This window comes from Pleurodeles waltl, chromosome 2_2, assembly GCF_031143425.1.
Source record: "Pleurodeles waltl isolate 20211129_DDA chromosome 2_2, aPleWal1.hap1.20221129, whole genome shotgun sequence".
NCBI classification, from domain to species: domain Eukaryota; kingdom Metazoa; phylum Chordata; class Amphibia; order Caudata; family Salamandridae; genus Pleurodeles; species Pleurodeles waltl.
The window spans coordinates 663,785,380-663,802,426 of record NC_090439.1 but is presented as its reverse complement, the minus strand read 5'-3'; the positions used below and the strand labels follow the sequence as shown (position 1 = coordinate 663,802,426).

Below are 17,047 nucleotides of genomic sequence, written 5' to 3'. Positions count from 1 at the left end.
CATGCACCTATGCCCTCAGATACAGTATAGTGCACCCTGCCTTAGGCCTGCCAGAGGAGTGTCTTACCCGTGATGCATGCAGTTGATAGTGGACAGGGCATACAGGCAGTGCACCATGTCGAGTTTGCATTTTAGGTTTGCATCTGGACACTCAGCCTGCAGTGGCAGTGCTGGGTGCAACTGAATGCATGGACCTGGAGGGTGGCACAATCAGTACTGATGCCCTCAGGGGCCTACATTTAGTATCTCCTGCCCTGGGTACCCAAGTACCATTTACTAGGGACTTAATGGGGGTAGCTAAAGGTGTCTCCAATTGTGCCAAGGCATCAGAACAGTTTAGGAAAAGAGTTCTGGCCTAGGGAACCTGGTTAGCAGGGGCCCTGGGCACTAACAACTTCTAGGCTACATGATACACCAGTCAAAAAGCGGGGGCTAACAATGTAAAAAAGAGACCTTTTCTCACAACTGTGTGCTGTGCTAATGGAATTTCCTGATTGTGCACGGTGATCTTGGAGCCCGATTCGGAGTCTGCAATAGAAAAGGCCTCTTCCTCTGCCACGGAAGTCACATGAAGCTCCTCCTGAAGTTCGATGTCTTGGAGACTGAAGATCTCCGGTGTCTCTTCCAACTCCTTGCACTGCAATTCTTCTCTATGCGCCAGACGAGCCTGCAATGTTTTCTTTGATCAAAACAATCAACAGGCGTCACAGCTCTCCTAGTCGTGTTCAGGAGATAAATAGAGGTTGCTAACTGAATGGAGGTCTGCGCGCAGGTACTTCGCGTGGCAGCTATGACAAAATCGGAATGGTGTCTGTTCCATCAGCAGCACATTCTTTACCTGTACCCATACTGTGAAAATAAAGAGAAGCCTGACCGGTCAAGGCCTAAAGGCCGGGAGTGAAACTTGAATTGATGAAGAGGGATTTTCTTCCTATTCTCGATGTATGTGAATGGAATGTGCATGAAAACAATACCAACAAGTGTGGAGATGTATAATGATCTGAAGGGAGCCTGAAATTGTCTCAAACCGGAGCACTTAAGAACATGTCCGAACCAGAAGGCGGAAAGAAAACAATCTAACAATGGAGTCGATACCCATGCGCAATATCACCAAGAGGAGAGGACACTTTACCTCGTGACTCTAGCTGCTTCTTCAAAGAAAAACAACTTGCCCACATCCGGACCCAACACTAGATGGCTTAACTATGCAGGGCATCTGTATTTACAGCCACACATGCCATCTGTTTTCATCAGCAAATAGGAGGTGATACAAATCCCCATCTTCCCGATTATCGCCTCCATATGGCTGACTCTGGTCAGAGTCTGAGCTAAAAAGTTGGTGCAGCAGAGCCCTAAGTGGGTTTGTGGGGCACAGACAGCACAGATAATTAATTTGCCAGCATTAACCTGACTAGAAGCCCCTGTGGATCCTTGGGGCCCAAAGCACACCAGAACTATGCCAAAGATGTGCAGCATAGCCTCCCTGAAAAAGGCTTTGATCTGGTGCATTGTCATCAATAGGCCCAGAAGGTAAGGGGTCAGCTCCTTCATGGAATGGGACCAAGGCAATGTAGTATGGTAACACCCTAAGACCTTCTCAGGTCATCAAGAGTGGCAGAATGGGGCAGAGTCCTGCTTGGAATTAAGTTTTTTCTTGGACTTACCCAAAGGCTTTGATCGCGATGAACATGTGGCGGAAATGTCAACACAAAATTGACCATGAGTGGGCCTGCGAGGAGTCTTGAAGTGTTTTGCTACGTAGAGCTTCGCTCTGCAATCTCGGATGGCCTTCGGTTCAATCGGCTATAGCCCTCGCAGGCCTTAGAGTCATGTGTCTTATCCAAACAGAGGCAAAACCTCGTGGGGGATCTGCGACAGGCATCTGTTTGGTCCAAACCCTATAGTTTTAGGAGGCAAAATTATTTTGCACACTGGCAGATGAGCCAGATGAGAAAAAGAAATCTCTTCACCCTGCCCTTTTATAAGCAAAGGAAGACACTTCATCACACATCTCATCAACACCTTAATATCACACAACTGACCACCTATCTACAATCACACTCCTTCCACAACATACCACCAATTTTTAAAGCTTCCCTCCAGTGTACATCTGGCTATTTGATTTAGATCCACACTACAAAGTACACGCATACAATGTGGGGAAAAGACTATGACTATACTTTAGCAATAACAGTCACTCATCCTTCTCTTAATGGCAGAAGTGTGGTATGAAGTACTAGATATTATCTGTATGTTTCCTGTTAAAGTAAACTTTTCACCAGCTGGTGAGACCCCCCTAAAGAACAAAGGAAATGGCCTATGAAATTGCAAGATCTACTTTAATTAACTAAGCACTAATAGCTGGTTAGGTTTTAAATAGCTTGTTATGTTATTTCCGAAAACTTGCATAATGATGTGTATCTGAATTCAGAATTTAATACCAAATGTAATAATTTTTAAACTCTGCTAATAAAGTAAAAATGAAGCTTAAGCTGAATATTGAGTATTTTTATAGAAACATTCACATACAGATTACACTATATTAGGCTACAGTTTAACACTTGATTGGCTCAAGCTATCAAATGATAGAGGTTTGTTACGCAAAATATGATAACAAAATGGCATTATAATAAGACAACAACAAAATTCTACTTAAATGATAAAACATGATTGAAATATGAAAACCAAGATAATACTGACTTCACAATAATTCTGCTGTTCAAGTTTTCAGCTAGTGATCCAAGAGCTGTTGAATGCTATTTGGGATGTATATAATTAAGGTGCTTTTCATTCTAAATAAAGTTTAAAATGTCAGTCCCAGTGGGTGTGGAAAGAACATTCACACAACTACACACTGGAATAACACCACCATTATTTCAGAGTATGGAATGATTGGCTTCTCAGAGAATGAGACTAGGCCAGGAAATTGAAAATGTTTGTGGGTGTCTTGTTTCACCAGACGCACATTTTTTTTCAATAATATACAGTGGATAAGTCACAACAATATACTTTTATAACCAAGTCAAGACAAGACCTCTTTGAAAATGTCCAAAACAATCTCATGTGCCACATATGAAGTATTAGAAGAACAATTACATTTTAAAAATGACAATGTGCCAAGATCTTCAACCATTCGTTATCTGAGTGAATCTCACAAGTCCGCTCTGGCTACATACAGCCCATTACAGCCAGATCAGCATCTTCCAAGTTCCAGTTTTTATGGCTTGAAATTACTTCTTTTTGTGTGTTGTAAGAGTTGACAATCATAGGAATGTTTACATTTTTACAGTATCATATAACAACAATCATTTTTTGTACCCATCAGGTACATAAATGCAAAATGTATGCGCAACTTATCACAATGATTTGCGGTGAATCAGTACAAAAATGCATGCTGTAGACTGGTCACTGCAAAACAGTGCTGCGTGGCTAAGACTGAGTAACACTGGTAGGTTAATTGAATTAAACTGTAATAATTCCACCATCTATACATTGCAAATACCATCATGCAACTCTTTATGTTACAACAAACTAGTTGTATCCATGAGCCAAATATCAAGAGACATGGAAAAAGTCCACAGGATTAAACTTCTGCAACACTATGATCCATCAGATTCTTCATAATGCTGGAAGCCATTCTATGAAATAAGAGACTATAATTAGTACTCTAGACATAAGCTTGAAAAAACAATATTTTAAATATTGCGGTCTAAATGCACAATAAATGTACAATCAACTAAATTGGTATTTATGCACAACTACTAATAATAATAATCAAAGATCCAAAATCAAGTAAACTCCATCTTGCATGGAATGCTGGCTCAAGAGATCTTAAAGCACACAAAAGGTGGAGGTAATTCAGACAATGCGTACATCTTGTTACTTGGTTAGTGCTCAATCTCACCAAGTAATGCTTGAGAAGAGTGAAGATCAGGTTCCAAGTCAACAAGAGATACAGGATATAAGGGGTGGGGAAAGAGTGTAATGCCACCCAGACAACCTGCCCATTAATTCTATAAACAGAGCTGCTTCAGTGTTCACATAAAGCGAAGAGGTCAAGTCACAGCTCCAAAGAGCTCTACTAAAAAAAACTTGAAATGAATAACCCCAGCACCACACAGGCTTAGTTGACCAACATGACCAATTTACCTTATCCAAAACTTAATTTGTAACAAACTATCAGCTCTCATCAAGTATAAAAAATCCATTGGGCAGAGATTTCATACAGCAGTGGAAATGAATAGTCAAAATGATTTCAAGTTCACATGATCATTTCAAACAAAATTTGGATGGCGAATGCCAACATTTAAACGGTACAAACAAATATTGGTTAAAACCTTAGAAATTTGAGTTAGCTAAACACCACCTTTTCTATGTAAATCATACCAAACAAGTCATTTTAGCTTTCCCTTTTTCTCGGATGTCTGCGATGTTCCGACAAGGTGACAAAAATGGGCGGAGGAGAGGCTTCCAAACGACCTGGCCAACTCCCAGTTAACAGAGTACACTACACAAAAAGGAAGGATACTTCCCACATGACCTATTCGGATATAGTGGTTAGTGTTAGGAAGGGGCTGGTCCTGGGTAGCCTGCCAGAATAAGCAGAAGACACTCCTCTATAGTGGAAAAGCTGGACAATTGGGATGTGACATTAAATGGTGCCGTCTATGTTTCAGGCAAGTGGGAAAACCCTGGAAGAGACCTAAATCCTTTTCAGGCAAGAGGAATGAAGGAGAATCTGATGGTCTGTTGGGATGTGCCACTAGTTGTCTTCTATATTTTGGGTGGATGGAAACTTCCTTCAAAAACACAGCCAGGGCGTAACCAAATACAGAGCAATCTTCTTTCCTTTCCACCAAAAGGATGAGGAATTTATTTGTTTACATTGTTATGCCCACTGGCACTGAGAGAAGGGTGCCATGTGAAGTGTGGTGGATAAATAAATAACATGTTACCCAGTTTGTAGCTCCTAGCGCTGTCAATTCACATGATCCTCATACTCTTGCCATCTAGTACTGGGTGTGGACATGTGCAAATTGTTTGTATTCAAAGCTGCATCCGAGCCACAAGACCAGTTTGGTCATCACTTAGTCGACAATGCACCTCAAAGACTCCACATAGGATTATTTTCCAGTCAGCAAATAAGTAGCATTAAAGAGATTGGTAAGTACTGTACATTGTGAGAAGAAAGGGTTGAGAGCATCTGATCACTATTTGCTTCTGGGGAGGAGAAAAGTCACGTGACTCGAAAGTACTACGAGCTACCAACAGATGTTAAGTAACATTCGCTTTTGTAGCATGTGTGTCTATAGATGCACATGCTCTGTCCAGACTGCAAAGTAGTTCCTCTCTTGCATGGTGGTTAGAGAGCAAATGTTTGAAATAAATTTCACAATACCTTCTAGCCAACTAAAGCCTGATGGGCGTGGATGTCCACAATTTAGCGTTTGGTGAACTATGTGGTATAGACCATGTAACAGCTTTACAGAAGTCTTGTAAAAGGAATATTTCCCAAGAAAGTTAGAGTGGCTGCTTTCTTATATGTGGAATGCACTGTGCGCTTGGCATTCACATTTCAAGTCCATATGCATGTAAAAATCCATCTGGCAATGCATTCCTTGGAAATAGGATAACATAAGCATGGCTTAGCAAAGGCAACTAACAGTTGCACTGTTGTGAGAATACGTTTGGTTCAGTCAAGGTAGCACGAGTTCCCCTTTTAACATATATAACACTAATTTCTCTACAGTCTCTGGCTGCAGGAAGATGATGGGCAACTTAACAGTTTGGTTGATATAAATTTGGGCTAGCCACCTTTGGTAGGCATTTTAGGTTAGTTCTCAGGCCTACCGTATATTCATGAACTAGAATAAAATGTTTTTGTATAGTTAAGGTCTGCAACTCATTAATTTGTTTAAGGGAGGTGATAGGAACTTAAATGTAGTACTTTTTGTGGCAAACAGGTGCTTAAGGTGTCCTTAGAGAGAGGGATCTTTTGTGTCCTTGCAAGAAGATACTAATGACAGGGCGCTAAATATTCCATATTTTGCAGGTAGGCTACAACTGCACCCAGATGCAGATAATGTCTTGCACAGATTTTTAAGAGTTTCCATGTGCAGGCTAATGCAGTAGTGGACAAACGGTTTACATTTGGCAGCATAGCAGGTGTGCATGTGAGGGAAGGTGGAATCTTTGTCCTGGTGCATTGTAGACTATGTCGAGCCACAACAGGTCTTGTGACTGGAAAACAACTTTGAACAAAAACATCTCTCAAATGTCCACAGCCAAGACTAGATGGCAGGACTTACAAACGTTTATCTGGATGTTTGAGGTAACCAAACTCTTTAAGACCTCAGGTGCCAGATCACTAGAATAAGTTGCTTGATGTCTGAATGCCTGAGCTGACCAGTGTGTGGGATAGAAAATATGGCCCAAAGGAATGTTTTCGTGTGCATGAACTGACCACTCTAGAAACATGGAGTGCCATTATTACATCCATGTTGTTGCCACCAGAATGAGGGTCACGGACACTTGCCGCATTATCGTGGCCAAACGGTGAATTAGGGGAAGTATAGAAAAAGGATAGACAAATACCCATGACCAGCAGACAGCAGAGCCCATGGACTGTGGGTGGGGGTTTAGGTACCGGGGGGTCGAAGTTTTGACATTTTGAGTTTTTTGCTGGCACGAGCAGACCTATGGTGGGAGTATCCGCGTCGGAAAGCACAGTCCAAAAACCTGGGGATTCATTACCCACCCATGAATTTGTGATGTATCCTAGTAGTAGGCCCACAAAGTTGCTGTCCTCTCTTGGAAGATATTCGGTTAGAAGCAGAATCGAATTGGAAATGGTCCAGTGACATATATTCTGCACCCACACATAGGGGAGGTGTGTTCCTCATTTCTGGATATAGTACATTGTTGTCATGCTGTCTGCCTGTATGGGAATTATTTTGCCTTAAAATAGCTTACATAAAGCTCCAAGCGCCAGAGGGATGCCAAGAGTTCCAAGTGATTGATATGGAAATCCTGTTGTTGTGGTATCCAGGTCCCATGTGCAGTGCAGTCATGTCATGGAGATGTGCCCCTCCAACCAAAAAGCGAAGCATTCATGGTAATGTTTACTTGAGGAACTGGATTAAGAAAAGACTACACCAGGACCAAGTTCCTGCTGTTCCACCATAAGGGAGAGTGTTGCATTTTGGCTGTTAGCAACACTAGATCACTAGATCCTCCTAATGACCCTCCACTTATGACCATTGTCTCATTAGGCACTCTTGCAAAGGACCCATGTGCAGTTTGGTGTGTGATACTACTGCGATGCTTGAGTCGTTATCCTAAAAAATCTCATCACAGTCTGTACAGTGAGAAGAAGCCCTATCTCAAAAATAGGCATAAGGTTTTGGAATGTCAACAACCTCTCCTGGCTGCTAGCTGGGGTAGGGTTTTCCTGTGACATTGCTAAAGATCAACACCAAAAAGTGCTAGATCTGCTGGAGCTGAATGTGGGGACATTTTGGTATTGATGGTGAATATTTGCATTGTGGCGCAAAGATACTGATGTTGGAGTGTTTGAGCTAGGCAACATTGTCTGCTGCAACTCTTGACCAGCCAGTAATGCAGATACAGGCAGACATAAGAAAAATGTTACTTAGCGCAGCGTAGTATAGTAAGATGTCCATGCTAAACGAATGTGTGGTAACCTATAAAATTAACTGTAACGCACAGGTGCCCAGTGAGGAGGGTGGGCGCATGTGAATCTACAGCACTACATGTGCCACAAACAGATGCCTACTGGGTAAGTAACATTTTCCCTTCGAGGCACGTGTGGCTGTAGGTATACATGCAAAGCAGTGATTAACCTGTGGGAGTTACAGTTGTTTGAAATAGTGTATGTAGAACCGCTTGGCCAACATTAGCTTTTTGTCTGGCCAGCACATCTACACAGTAACGTTTGGTAAATGTATGTGGTATAGGCCATGTAGCTGCCTCACACGTCAGCTATAGGTATGTTTCCTTAAAAGGCCACTGAAGATCCTTGTTTACGAGTGGAGTGAGCTCCAGGTGGGATAGGTAAATTTCTTTTAGCTTTAGCATAACATGCTTGAATACATTTGTTAATCGAACATGTAATGCCCGATTTAGAAATGGCCTTTCCTCTGTGTGATTTTGAAAGGCAACAGAGTTTGATCAATCAATATATTACACAAGGGCTAGTTTGAAATCTAAGGTATATAGAGCTCTTCCCATAACTGACTCAGGTTGGGGAAAAATACTGGCAGTTCAATAGACCGATTTAGGTGGAATTGAGACACCACCTTTGGAAGAAATCTGAGATTGGTATGTAGTACCACCATATCTCTGTGTAGTTGGAAGAAGGGTTAATGTCTGAAGCTCACGGATATGTCTGAGTGAAGTGGTATCAACTCAAAATTATAATTTCCAGGATTAAAACTGGAGGAGGCAGGAGTGGCGGGGCTCAAATGGAGGTCCCATTAATCTTGTTAGTACAATATTTAGATTACAAGTAGGGGCAGGAAGCACTCTATGAGGAATAACTCTTGTAAGCCTTTTTAGGAAAGCTTTAATGACAGGAATCCTGAATAGAGAAGTGCGCTGTCTTATGTAGGTAAGCAGCTACCGCTGCTAGGTGTAGCCTTATGGATGTAAAAGCTAGACCAGTGTATGCAAATGGAATATATAACAGACTTAGGGCCTGATTACAACTTTGGCGGAGGGTGTTAATCCGTCCCAAATGTGACGGATATCCCGCCCACCGTATTACGAGTTTCATAGGATATAATGGACTCGTAATACGGTGGGTGGGATATCTGTCACATTTGGGATGGATTAACCCCCTCCGCCAAAGTTGTAATCAAGCCCAATGTCCTTAACATTGGGGGTTAAAGGGTGTAGTTGTTTGGAATGACAGTAGTAGGCAAATCTATTCCACTTTGCTGCATAACAAACTGCATGTAGTTTGTCTACATGACTCTAAGATATCCATACAGGGTTGTGGTACGTTCAAATAACCAAACTCTAATGCTTCAGGAGCCAGATCCCAAGGTTGAGGGATCTGGGGTCAGCGTGTCTGATTTTTCCATGATTCTGTGTTAGAAGGTCCTGCCTAGTAGGAGAACTGCTGAGAATGCTAGCAGGTTGGTGAACCATGGTTACCATGCCCATGTGGGAGTTAAAAGGGTGAGGGTTAGAGTTGTCTGCCAAAGTTTGTGAACCACAAACTGCAGTAATAGGAGAGGTGGAAAAGCATAAGCAAACATCCCTGACCAACTACTCATCCATAGTGTGTTGCCCTTTGACTGTGTGTGTGAGTATCTGGAGGCGGAATTTGGACGTTTTGCGTTTTCTACTACGGACAAAAGTAGATTTCTTGGTGACCCAAAACATCGGAAGCATGGGAGGAGGACTAGTGGGTGGAGCTCCCATTTGTTGACTTGCTGACACCTTCTCCTGAGGAGATCTCCAAACTTGTTGCCCGCTCCTAGAAAGTACTCTGGAACAAGTGAACTGTGTATCTGAGAGCCCATCTCCAAATGGTTTGGGCTACGTGAGAGAGCTGGGGTGGGGAGGGGGGAAATGTAATGCCCCCCTGCTTTCAGAGGTAGTAAATAGCAGTCATGTTGTCTGTTTTGACGAGGAACACCTTGTTGATCAGTTGAGGAAGGAAGGTTTTTAGCACTAGATGAAAAACTAGAAACTCCAAGTAAGTGATATGGAGATGTTTCAGGCTGAGCACCCAGTGTCCCTGCACAGTAAGATCTTGTGAACACGCTCCCCAGCACTCAAGGGAGACACCAGTTATGGTTCTCTGCTGAACTGGGTCCATGAAAAGCCATCCCTTTAAGAGATTGTTGGTGTTCCATCGCTGCAGAGAGTGTTAAACCAGAGGGCTGACCAACACTAAATCCTCCATCTGACCCTCTACCCAAGACTATTGGAGCGCTAAGCACTCATGTTGAGTGCAGTATGAGGTACTATGACTATGCATGAAGCGATCACACCAATGAGACGTCCTCACTGCTATCTGCTGAAGAGGTTGAAAAAGGTGATAAGCCTTTGGAAGGACTGAATCCTGGCAGCAAAGGCGTAAGCTATATCTCGTTGTGCATCGAGGATTGCTCCTTGGTAGGGTTGTATTTGGAGAGGCTGCACATGGGATTTGACTGCACGGATGATATGCCTAGTTGATTAAGCAAATGTATGGTGGCTTGAGTGTGTTGGAAACACTGTTGACTAGCAGCGCTGCAAGGCATTTGGTGAAGACCCTGGGGGGCAGTTGTGTAGGTTAGCGCCTTTATAGGAAAGTGCCACTGTTGCCATGGTTACCCACCCTTCTTTTTGCCTAGTGTTGATGGCAATTTTGATTGCAAGTGTGCTGGGATCATGCTGACCAGGCCCCAGCACCAGTGTTCTTTCCAAAAATCTGTATCTTTTTTTCCACAACTGGCACAACCCTGGCACACAGTTATGTCCCATGTAAAAGGTACCAATGGTACCAAGGGCCCTGTGGCCAGGGAAGGTCTCCAAGGGCTGCAGCATAGATTATGCCACCCTAGGGGACCCCTCACCAAGCACATGTACTCTTCCCTTGCAGCTTGCGTGTACTGGTAGAGAGAAAAAGGCAAAGTCGACATGGCACCCGTCTCAGGGTTTCATGCCCCCAAACCAATGCCTGTGGCATACCTCTCTAGCAGGCCTTACAGCCCTAAGGCAGCGTACACTATAGGGCAGGTGAGGGCATAGCTGCATGAGCAATACAGGGAGTGCAGAATTATTAGGCAAATGAGTATTTTGACCACATCATCCTCTTTATGCATGTTGTCTTACTCCAAGCTGTATAGGCTCGAAAGCCTACTACCAATTAAGCATATTAGGTGATGTGCATCTCTGTAATGAGAAGGGGTGTGGTCTAATGACATCACCACCCTATATCAGGTGTGCATAATTATTACGCAACTTCCTTTCCTTTGGCAAAATGGGTCAAAAGAAGGACATGACAGGCTCAGAAAAGTCAAAAATAGTGAGATATCTTGCAGAGGGATGCAGCACTCTTAAAATTGCAAAGCTTCTGAAGCGTGATCATCGAACAATCAAGCGTTTCATTCAAAATAGTCAACAGGGTCGCAAGAAGCGTGTGGAAAAACCAAGGCGCAAAATAACTGCCCATGAACTGAGAAAAGTCAAGCGTGCAGCTGCCACGATGCCACTTGCCACCAGTTTGGCCATATTTCAGAGCTGCAACATCACTGGAGTGCCCAAAAGCACAAGGTGTGCAATACTCAGAGACATGGCCAAGGTAAGAAAGGCTGAAAGACGACCACCACTGAACAAGACACACAAGCTGAAACGTCAAGACTGGGCCAAGAAATATCTCAAGACTGATTTTCTAAGGTTTTATGGACTGATGAAATGAGAGTGAGTCTTGATGGGCCAGATGGATGGGCCCGTGGCTGGATTGGTAAAGGGCAGAGAGCTCCAGTCCGACTCAGACGCCAGCAAGGTGGAGGTGGAGTACTGGTTTGGGCTGGTATCATCAAAGATGAGCTTGTGGGGCCTTTTCGGGTTGAGGATGGAGTCAAGCTCAACTCCCAGTCCTACTGCCAGTTCCTGGTAGACACCTTCTTCAAGCAGTGGTACAGGAAGAAGTCTGCATCCTTCAAGAAAAACATGATTTTCATGCAGGACAATGCTCCATCACACGCGTCCAAGTACTCCACAGCGTGGCTGGCAAGAAAGGGTATAAAAGAAGGAAATCTAATGACATAGCCTCCTTGTTCACCTGATCTGAACCCCATTGAGAACCTGTGGTCCATCATCAAATGTGAGATTTACAAGGAGGGAAAACAGTACACCTCTCTGAACAGTGTCTGGGAGGCTGTGGTTGCTGCTGCACGCAATGTTGATGGTGAACAGATCAAAACACTGACAGAATCCATGGATGGCAGGCTTTTGAGTGTCCTTGCAAAGAAAGGTGGCTATATTGGTCACTGATTTGTTTTTGTTTTGTTTTTGAATGTCAGACATGTATATTTGTGAATGTTGAGATGTTATATTGGTTTCACTGGTAATAATAAATAATTGAAATGGGTATATATTTGTTTTTTGTTACGTTGCCTAATAATTATGCACAGTAATAGTCACCTGCACACACAGATATCCCCCTAACATAGCTAAAACTAAAAACAAACTAAAAACTACTTCCAAAAATATTCAGCTTTGATATTAATGAGTTTTTTGGGTTCATTGAGAACATGGTTGTTGTTCAATAATAAAATTAATCCTCAAAAATACAACTTGCCTAATAATTCTGCACTCCCTGTATGCCCCTACAGTGTCTAAGTCCATACTTAGACATTGTAAGTGCAGTGTAGCCATATTGAGTATATGGTCTGGGAGTTTGTCATTACGAACTCAACAGCTCCATAATGGATTCACTCAATACTGAGAAGTCTGATATCAAACTTCTTAGCACATTAAACCCCCACTGATGCCAGTGTAGGATTTATTTAAACATGCACACAGAAGGCATCTTAGAGATGCCCCCTGTGTGTTAGCCAAAATGCTAGTATAGGAGTGACCAGTCTGTGCCAGCCTGCCACTTTCAGACAAGTTTCTTACCACATGGGGTAAGAGCTTTTGTGCTCTCGGTGGTCAGAAACAAAGCCTGTCCTGGGTGGAGGTGCTTCAGACCTCCCCCTATAGGAACTGTAACACCTGGGAGTGAACCTCAAAGGCTCAAGCCTCGGATTAAAGTGCCCCAGAGCACTCCAGCTAGTGGAGTTGCCCGGCCCCCGGACAAAGCCACACTTTTGGCAGCAAATCCGGCAGGAAAATTAGGGAAAACAAGTGAGGAGTGACCACCCCAATCACAACCACCCCTAAGGTGTCCAAAGCTGAGGTGATCTCCTCCCTGCAGAATCCTCCATCTTGGTTTGGAAGACAGAGACCAATAGGATTAGGTTTGTGCCCTCCTTCCCAAAAGGAGTGGGAACATGGGAGGGTGCAGCCACCCTCAGGGACAGTAGCCACTGGCTACTCCCCTCTGACCCCTAAACTCTAGGATTTAAGTGCCTCACTGAACCCAGCTCACCAGATTCCTGGTGACCTGACAAGAAGAATGACTGCTCAGCTGAAACCCCTGAAAGAGAAGAAGGAAGACAACTGCTTTGGCTCCAGCTCTATGGGCCTGTCTCCTGCTTCAAAGAACCAGCAAAAGAACAGCGACGCATCCAGCGGGACCATCGACCTCTGCCAAGCTCCAGAGGACTGCCCTGCATTCAAAAGGACGAAGAACTCCTGTGGACAGCGGCCCTATCCAGTTGCATTTATAACTGGAATGCAAAAACACAATCTGCACGTTTCACTAAAGTGATTAATCTTCAATATACTATTCTAGAATGCATTGAAACATGCAATTAGTTTTTAACCTGTGCTCTAATACAGTCAAGTATAGCTCAATGGATAGCAAAAAAATTATCAGACCTACAAACTGTGTCCAAATGGAATTCACTTCACACCCTCAAACATACCTCTTTATCATATGCTCGTAAATGAAGGAAGGCATTATTGTAATGGTCACCACATTCCCGGCTGTTGCCAGTATGTCTGCTGTTTGAGAGTCCTGTTAAAACAAAAGAAACATAGGTGGGGCTAAAAACTGCATTCTATTTGAAAAAGTGCACATTGACAGGTACCATTCTTCGATTTCTAAATGATTGGGTATTTTTGAATACCATACATTTACCCTACTATGTGTGAAAGTTGTCATCACCATTTATATGAAACAGATGGCACTAGCCTTTAACTTTGTGGCAGATCAGACAGAGATACTGACATAGATCAGGTAATCTACAGACACCATCTCAATTTTCAGAATATAAACCAGTTTTTCATGCAGCATAATAAACTAAAATGAAAACAAACAGGCTGCCCAAGTGGCTGAGATGTGTTCATTCTGGCCATTAAAAGTACTTCAATTCTAAAGATGAGGTAATTCAAACAAAAGGCATATCAAATGTAAGATCATGGCAGACAAAATAATACAGTCCATGGAAAACAACTGGGAAAAACTTTCCAAAAGACAGAGAATATCATCCATTATACTCCCGACAAAGGTCATGGCTTCATGGTAGGTAGTAGACTGAAGGAGCTGAAACTGTTACTTACCCAGTAACCATCTGTTCGTGGCATGTAGGTGCTGTAGATTCACATGCTCTGCACACTTCTGCCATCTAGTGTTGTGTCTAGAGTGTTGCAAGGTGTTTTTCTTGGAAGAAGCATTTTCTAGTCACCGGATCGCGTGACTCTTCCTTCTCGGTGGTACTGTGCATGAGCATTGACTTCTTTGGTAGACTGTTTTCTCACATGTGGGTGAGAAAAGGAGTGTAGAAGAAGTAAAGAAAAAGAGATGTCCACACAATTGTAATTACATATGTAGAGAAATATACAAATGTAAACTAACTGGAGTGGCCACAGGCGTCCGGGTAGGAGGGAAGGGACATGTGGATCTACAGCACAACATGTCATGAACAGATTCTTAAGGGTAAGTGACATTTTCTGTTCAATGGCATGTGTGTCTGTAGATACACATGAAATAAACAAGATGAAGGGGACCAGGATATTTAATAAGGTCCAGTGTACAATCTCCCAAATCACAAAGACATAAAAAAAAGGTACACTGTTCCTAGGAAAAGTTGTGTGGACACAGGTTCAACTCCGGTACTCATAATATTTAAGAATGCAAGCCCTCACACATCCATTGGATGTCATGCTTAATCATAGGGCCCGCACCACGCCAGACCAGCACTGCAATATCTGGCGGGCCCCCCAAAAAAGGGGACACTCAGCCGGAGATCTTCAGTGACAGCGTATGCCAAAAACCAGGGTTGGGAAAGTATTCTGTAAAGCTGTCTATCCATAAAAGCAGTGGCTTGCCGGTGGGAGTTGTAGTTGATTGGAAAAGTTGTCCTAGAACAGCTTGACCTATACTGGCTTGTTGACATGCTAGTACATCCACACATTAATGCTTTGTAAATGTATGTGGTGCAGACCACGTAACAGCCTTACAAATTTCAGCTATAGGTATGTATCCAAGAAAAGCCATAGTGGCCCTTTTCTTCCTATTAGAAAGTGCTCTAGGAGCAACAGGTAACTGTTGCGTTGCTTTAGCAAAGCAGGTTTGTATACATTTTGCTATTCATCTAGCTATGCTGTTTTTGGATATTGGACTTCCCTGTCAATGTAAAACATAAGTGTAGGAAAGTGTCCCTTTCGGCATGGTTAACCCCCACTTTTTCTCTGATATCTGATGCTAACTTGACTGAGTGTGAGCTAAGATCCTGCTAACCAGGCCCCAGCACCAGCGTTCTTTCCCTAAACTGTACCATTAATTCCACAATTCCCACACAGCTAAGTCCCCTGTGTCCAGGGAAGGTCCCTAAGGGCTGCAGCATGTATTATGCCACCCTAAGGGACCCCTCACCAACACATGCACACTTCCATTGCAGCTTGTGTGTGCTGATGGAGAGAAAAAGGTAAAGTCGAAAAGCTATCCCCCCGGGGTGCCATGCCCACAAAACACAGCCTGTTGCGTAGGTAAGTCACCCCTCTAGCAGGCCTTACAGCACTAAGGCAGGGAGCACTATACCACAAGTGAGGGCATAGCTGCATGAGCCATACATCCCTACAGTGTCTAAATCCATTCTTAGTCATTGTAAGTGCAGTGTGGCTATATAGAGTACATCAGCTGGGGGTCTGCCATTACAAACTCCACAGCTCCATGATGGCTTTCCTGAAGACTGGGAAGATTGGTATTAAACTTCTCAGCGTAATAAACCCACACTGAAGCCAGTGTTGGATTTATGGAAAAATGTACTCAGAGGGCATCTTAGAGATGTCCCCTGTATTTCACACAATAGTCTAGTGTAGGGCTGAACGGTCTGTGCCAGCCTGCCACTAAAATACAAGTTTCTGACCCCACAGGGTGACAGCCTTTGTGCTCTCTGGGGTCAGTAACAAAGCCTGCTCTGTTACACTGCCCCAGGGCACTTCAGCTAGTGGAGATGTCCTCCTAGCACCCTGACCAGGCCTGATTTTTGGCAGCAGGAAAATTAGTAAACACCAGGAGGAGTGCCCATCCCCTAGGGTGCCCAGAGCGGAGGTGAGCCCCTCCAGGCAGAATCCTCTATCTTGCTTGGCAGGGTATTAGCCAATAGGGTTAGGAATGTGCCCCTCCCCAAAGGTAGTGGGCACAGGAAGGGTGTAACCACCATGAAGGACAGTAGCAATTGGAATTTAGGGGCACCCCTGAACCTTGCACTTCATGATTTCTGGCGACCTAAAGAAGAAAAAGGACTGAAGAACTGCACCATGAGAGAAGACTCCAGACAACAACTGAATTGGTCTCAGACCTACCAGCATCTCTGCAGCTTCAAGACTCCTGCTACAAAAAGACGACTCGTCCTGCAGGACCAGAGACCTCTACAAACTCCCAGAGGACTGCCTGCCTACCTAAGGACCAAGATCGCCAGGGAACAGCGGCCCTGTCCACAAAGAAACCTCCAAGAAGGACTCCAGAACCTTCAGGGATCTTCTAGTCCTACACCCACTGGACCACTGGGCCAGAGAACGCCTGTGGTAGGTTGAGCAGTGAGGGTAATTCTATGCAAGAGTTCTGATGTCACACATGATGTCAGATGAGAGTGTTGGTGGGAGAGAATTCTGAGGGTGACTATTTGGGCCACAAAATATCATCGTGTGGTGTGCATCCAAAGAAGGATCTGGTGGAAAACATTCTGAAGCTGAGAGATCCAGAAAAGAAAGAAGAACTTTTGTCTTTTCTTGGGATGATAGAATTTCATGCCAAATTTTTACCAAACTTGGCATCTAAAACTATACACATGCGTAACTTACTTAAGAAGAGGTGTGAATATATGTGTGGAGTGATGCTTGTAAAGAAGAATTTGAAGATCTCAAGAGAGAGTTATCAAATGCTGAGTGTTTGAAATCCTTTGATCCAAGAAGGACA

The 17,047-nt window shown here is 43.6% G+C and overlaps 1 protein-coding gene across 1 annotated transcript in view; it reads right to left on the bottom strand.

Moving 5' to 3' along the window:
- Positions 1-2,493: 2,493 nt before the first annotated feature.
- SDCBP (syndecan binding protein) overlaps positions 2,494-17,047 on the bottom strand; it is a 92,308-nt gene continuing 77,754 nt past the window's right edge. Inside the window, exons 8-9 of the mRNA XM_069220226.1 lie at positions 13,551-13,642; positions 2,494-3,638 (exon numbers count right to left, since the gene is read on the bottom strand). Coding sequence (XP_069076327.1) covers positions 3,584-3,638; positions 13,551-13,642 — 147 coding nt within the window. The 3' untranslated portion in view covers positions 2,494-3,583. The remainder of the gene's footprint in view (positions 3,639-13,550; positions 13,643-17,047) is intronic.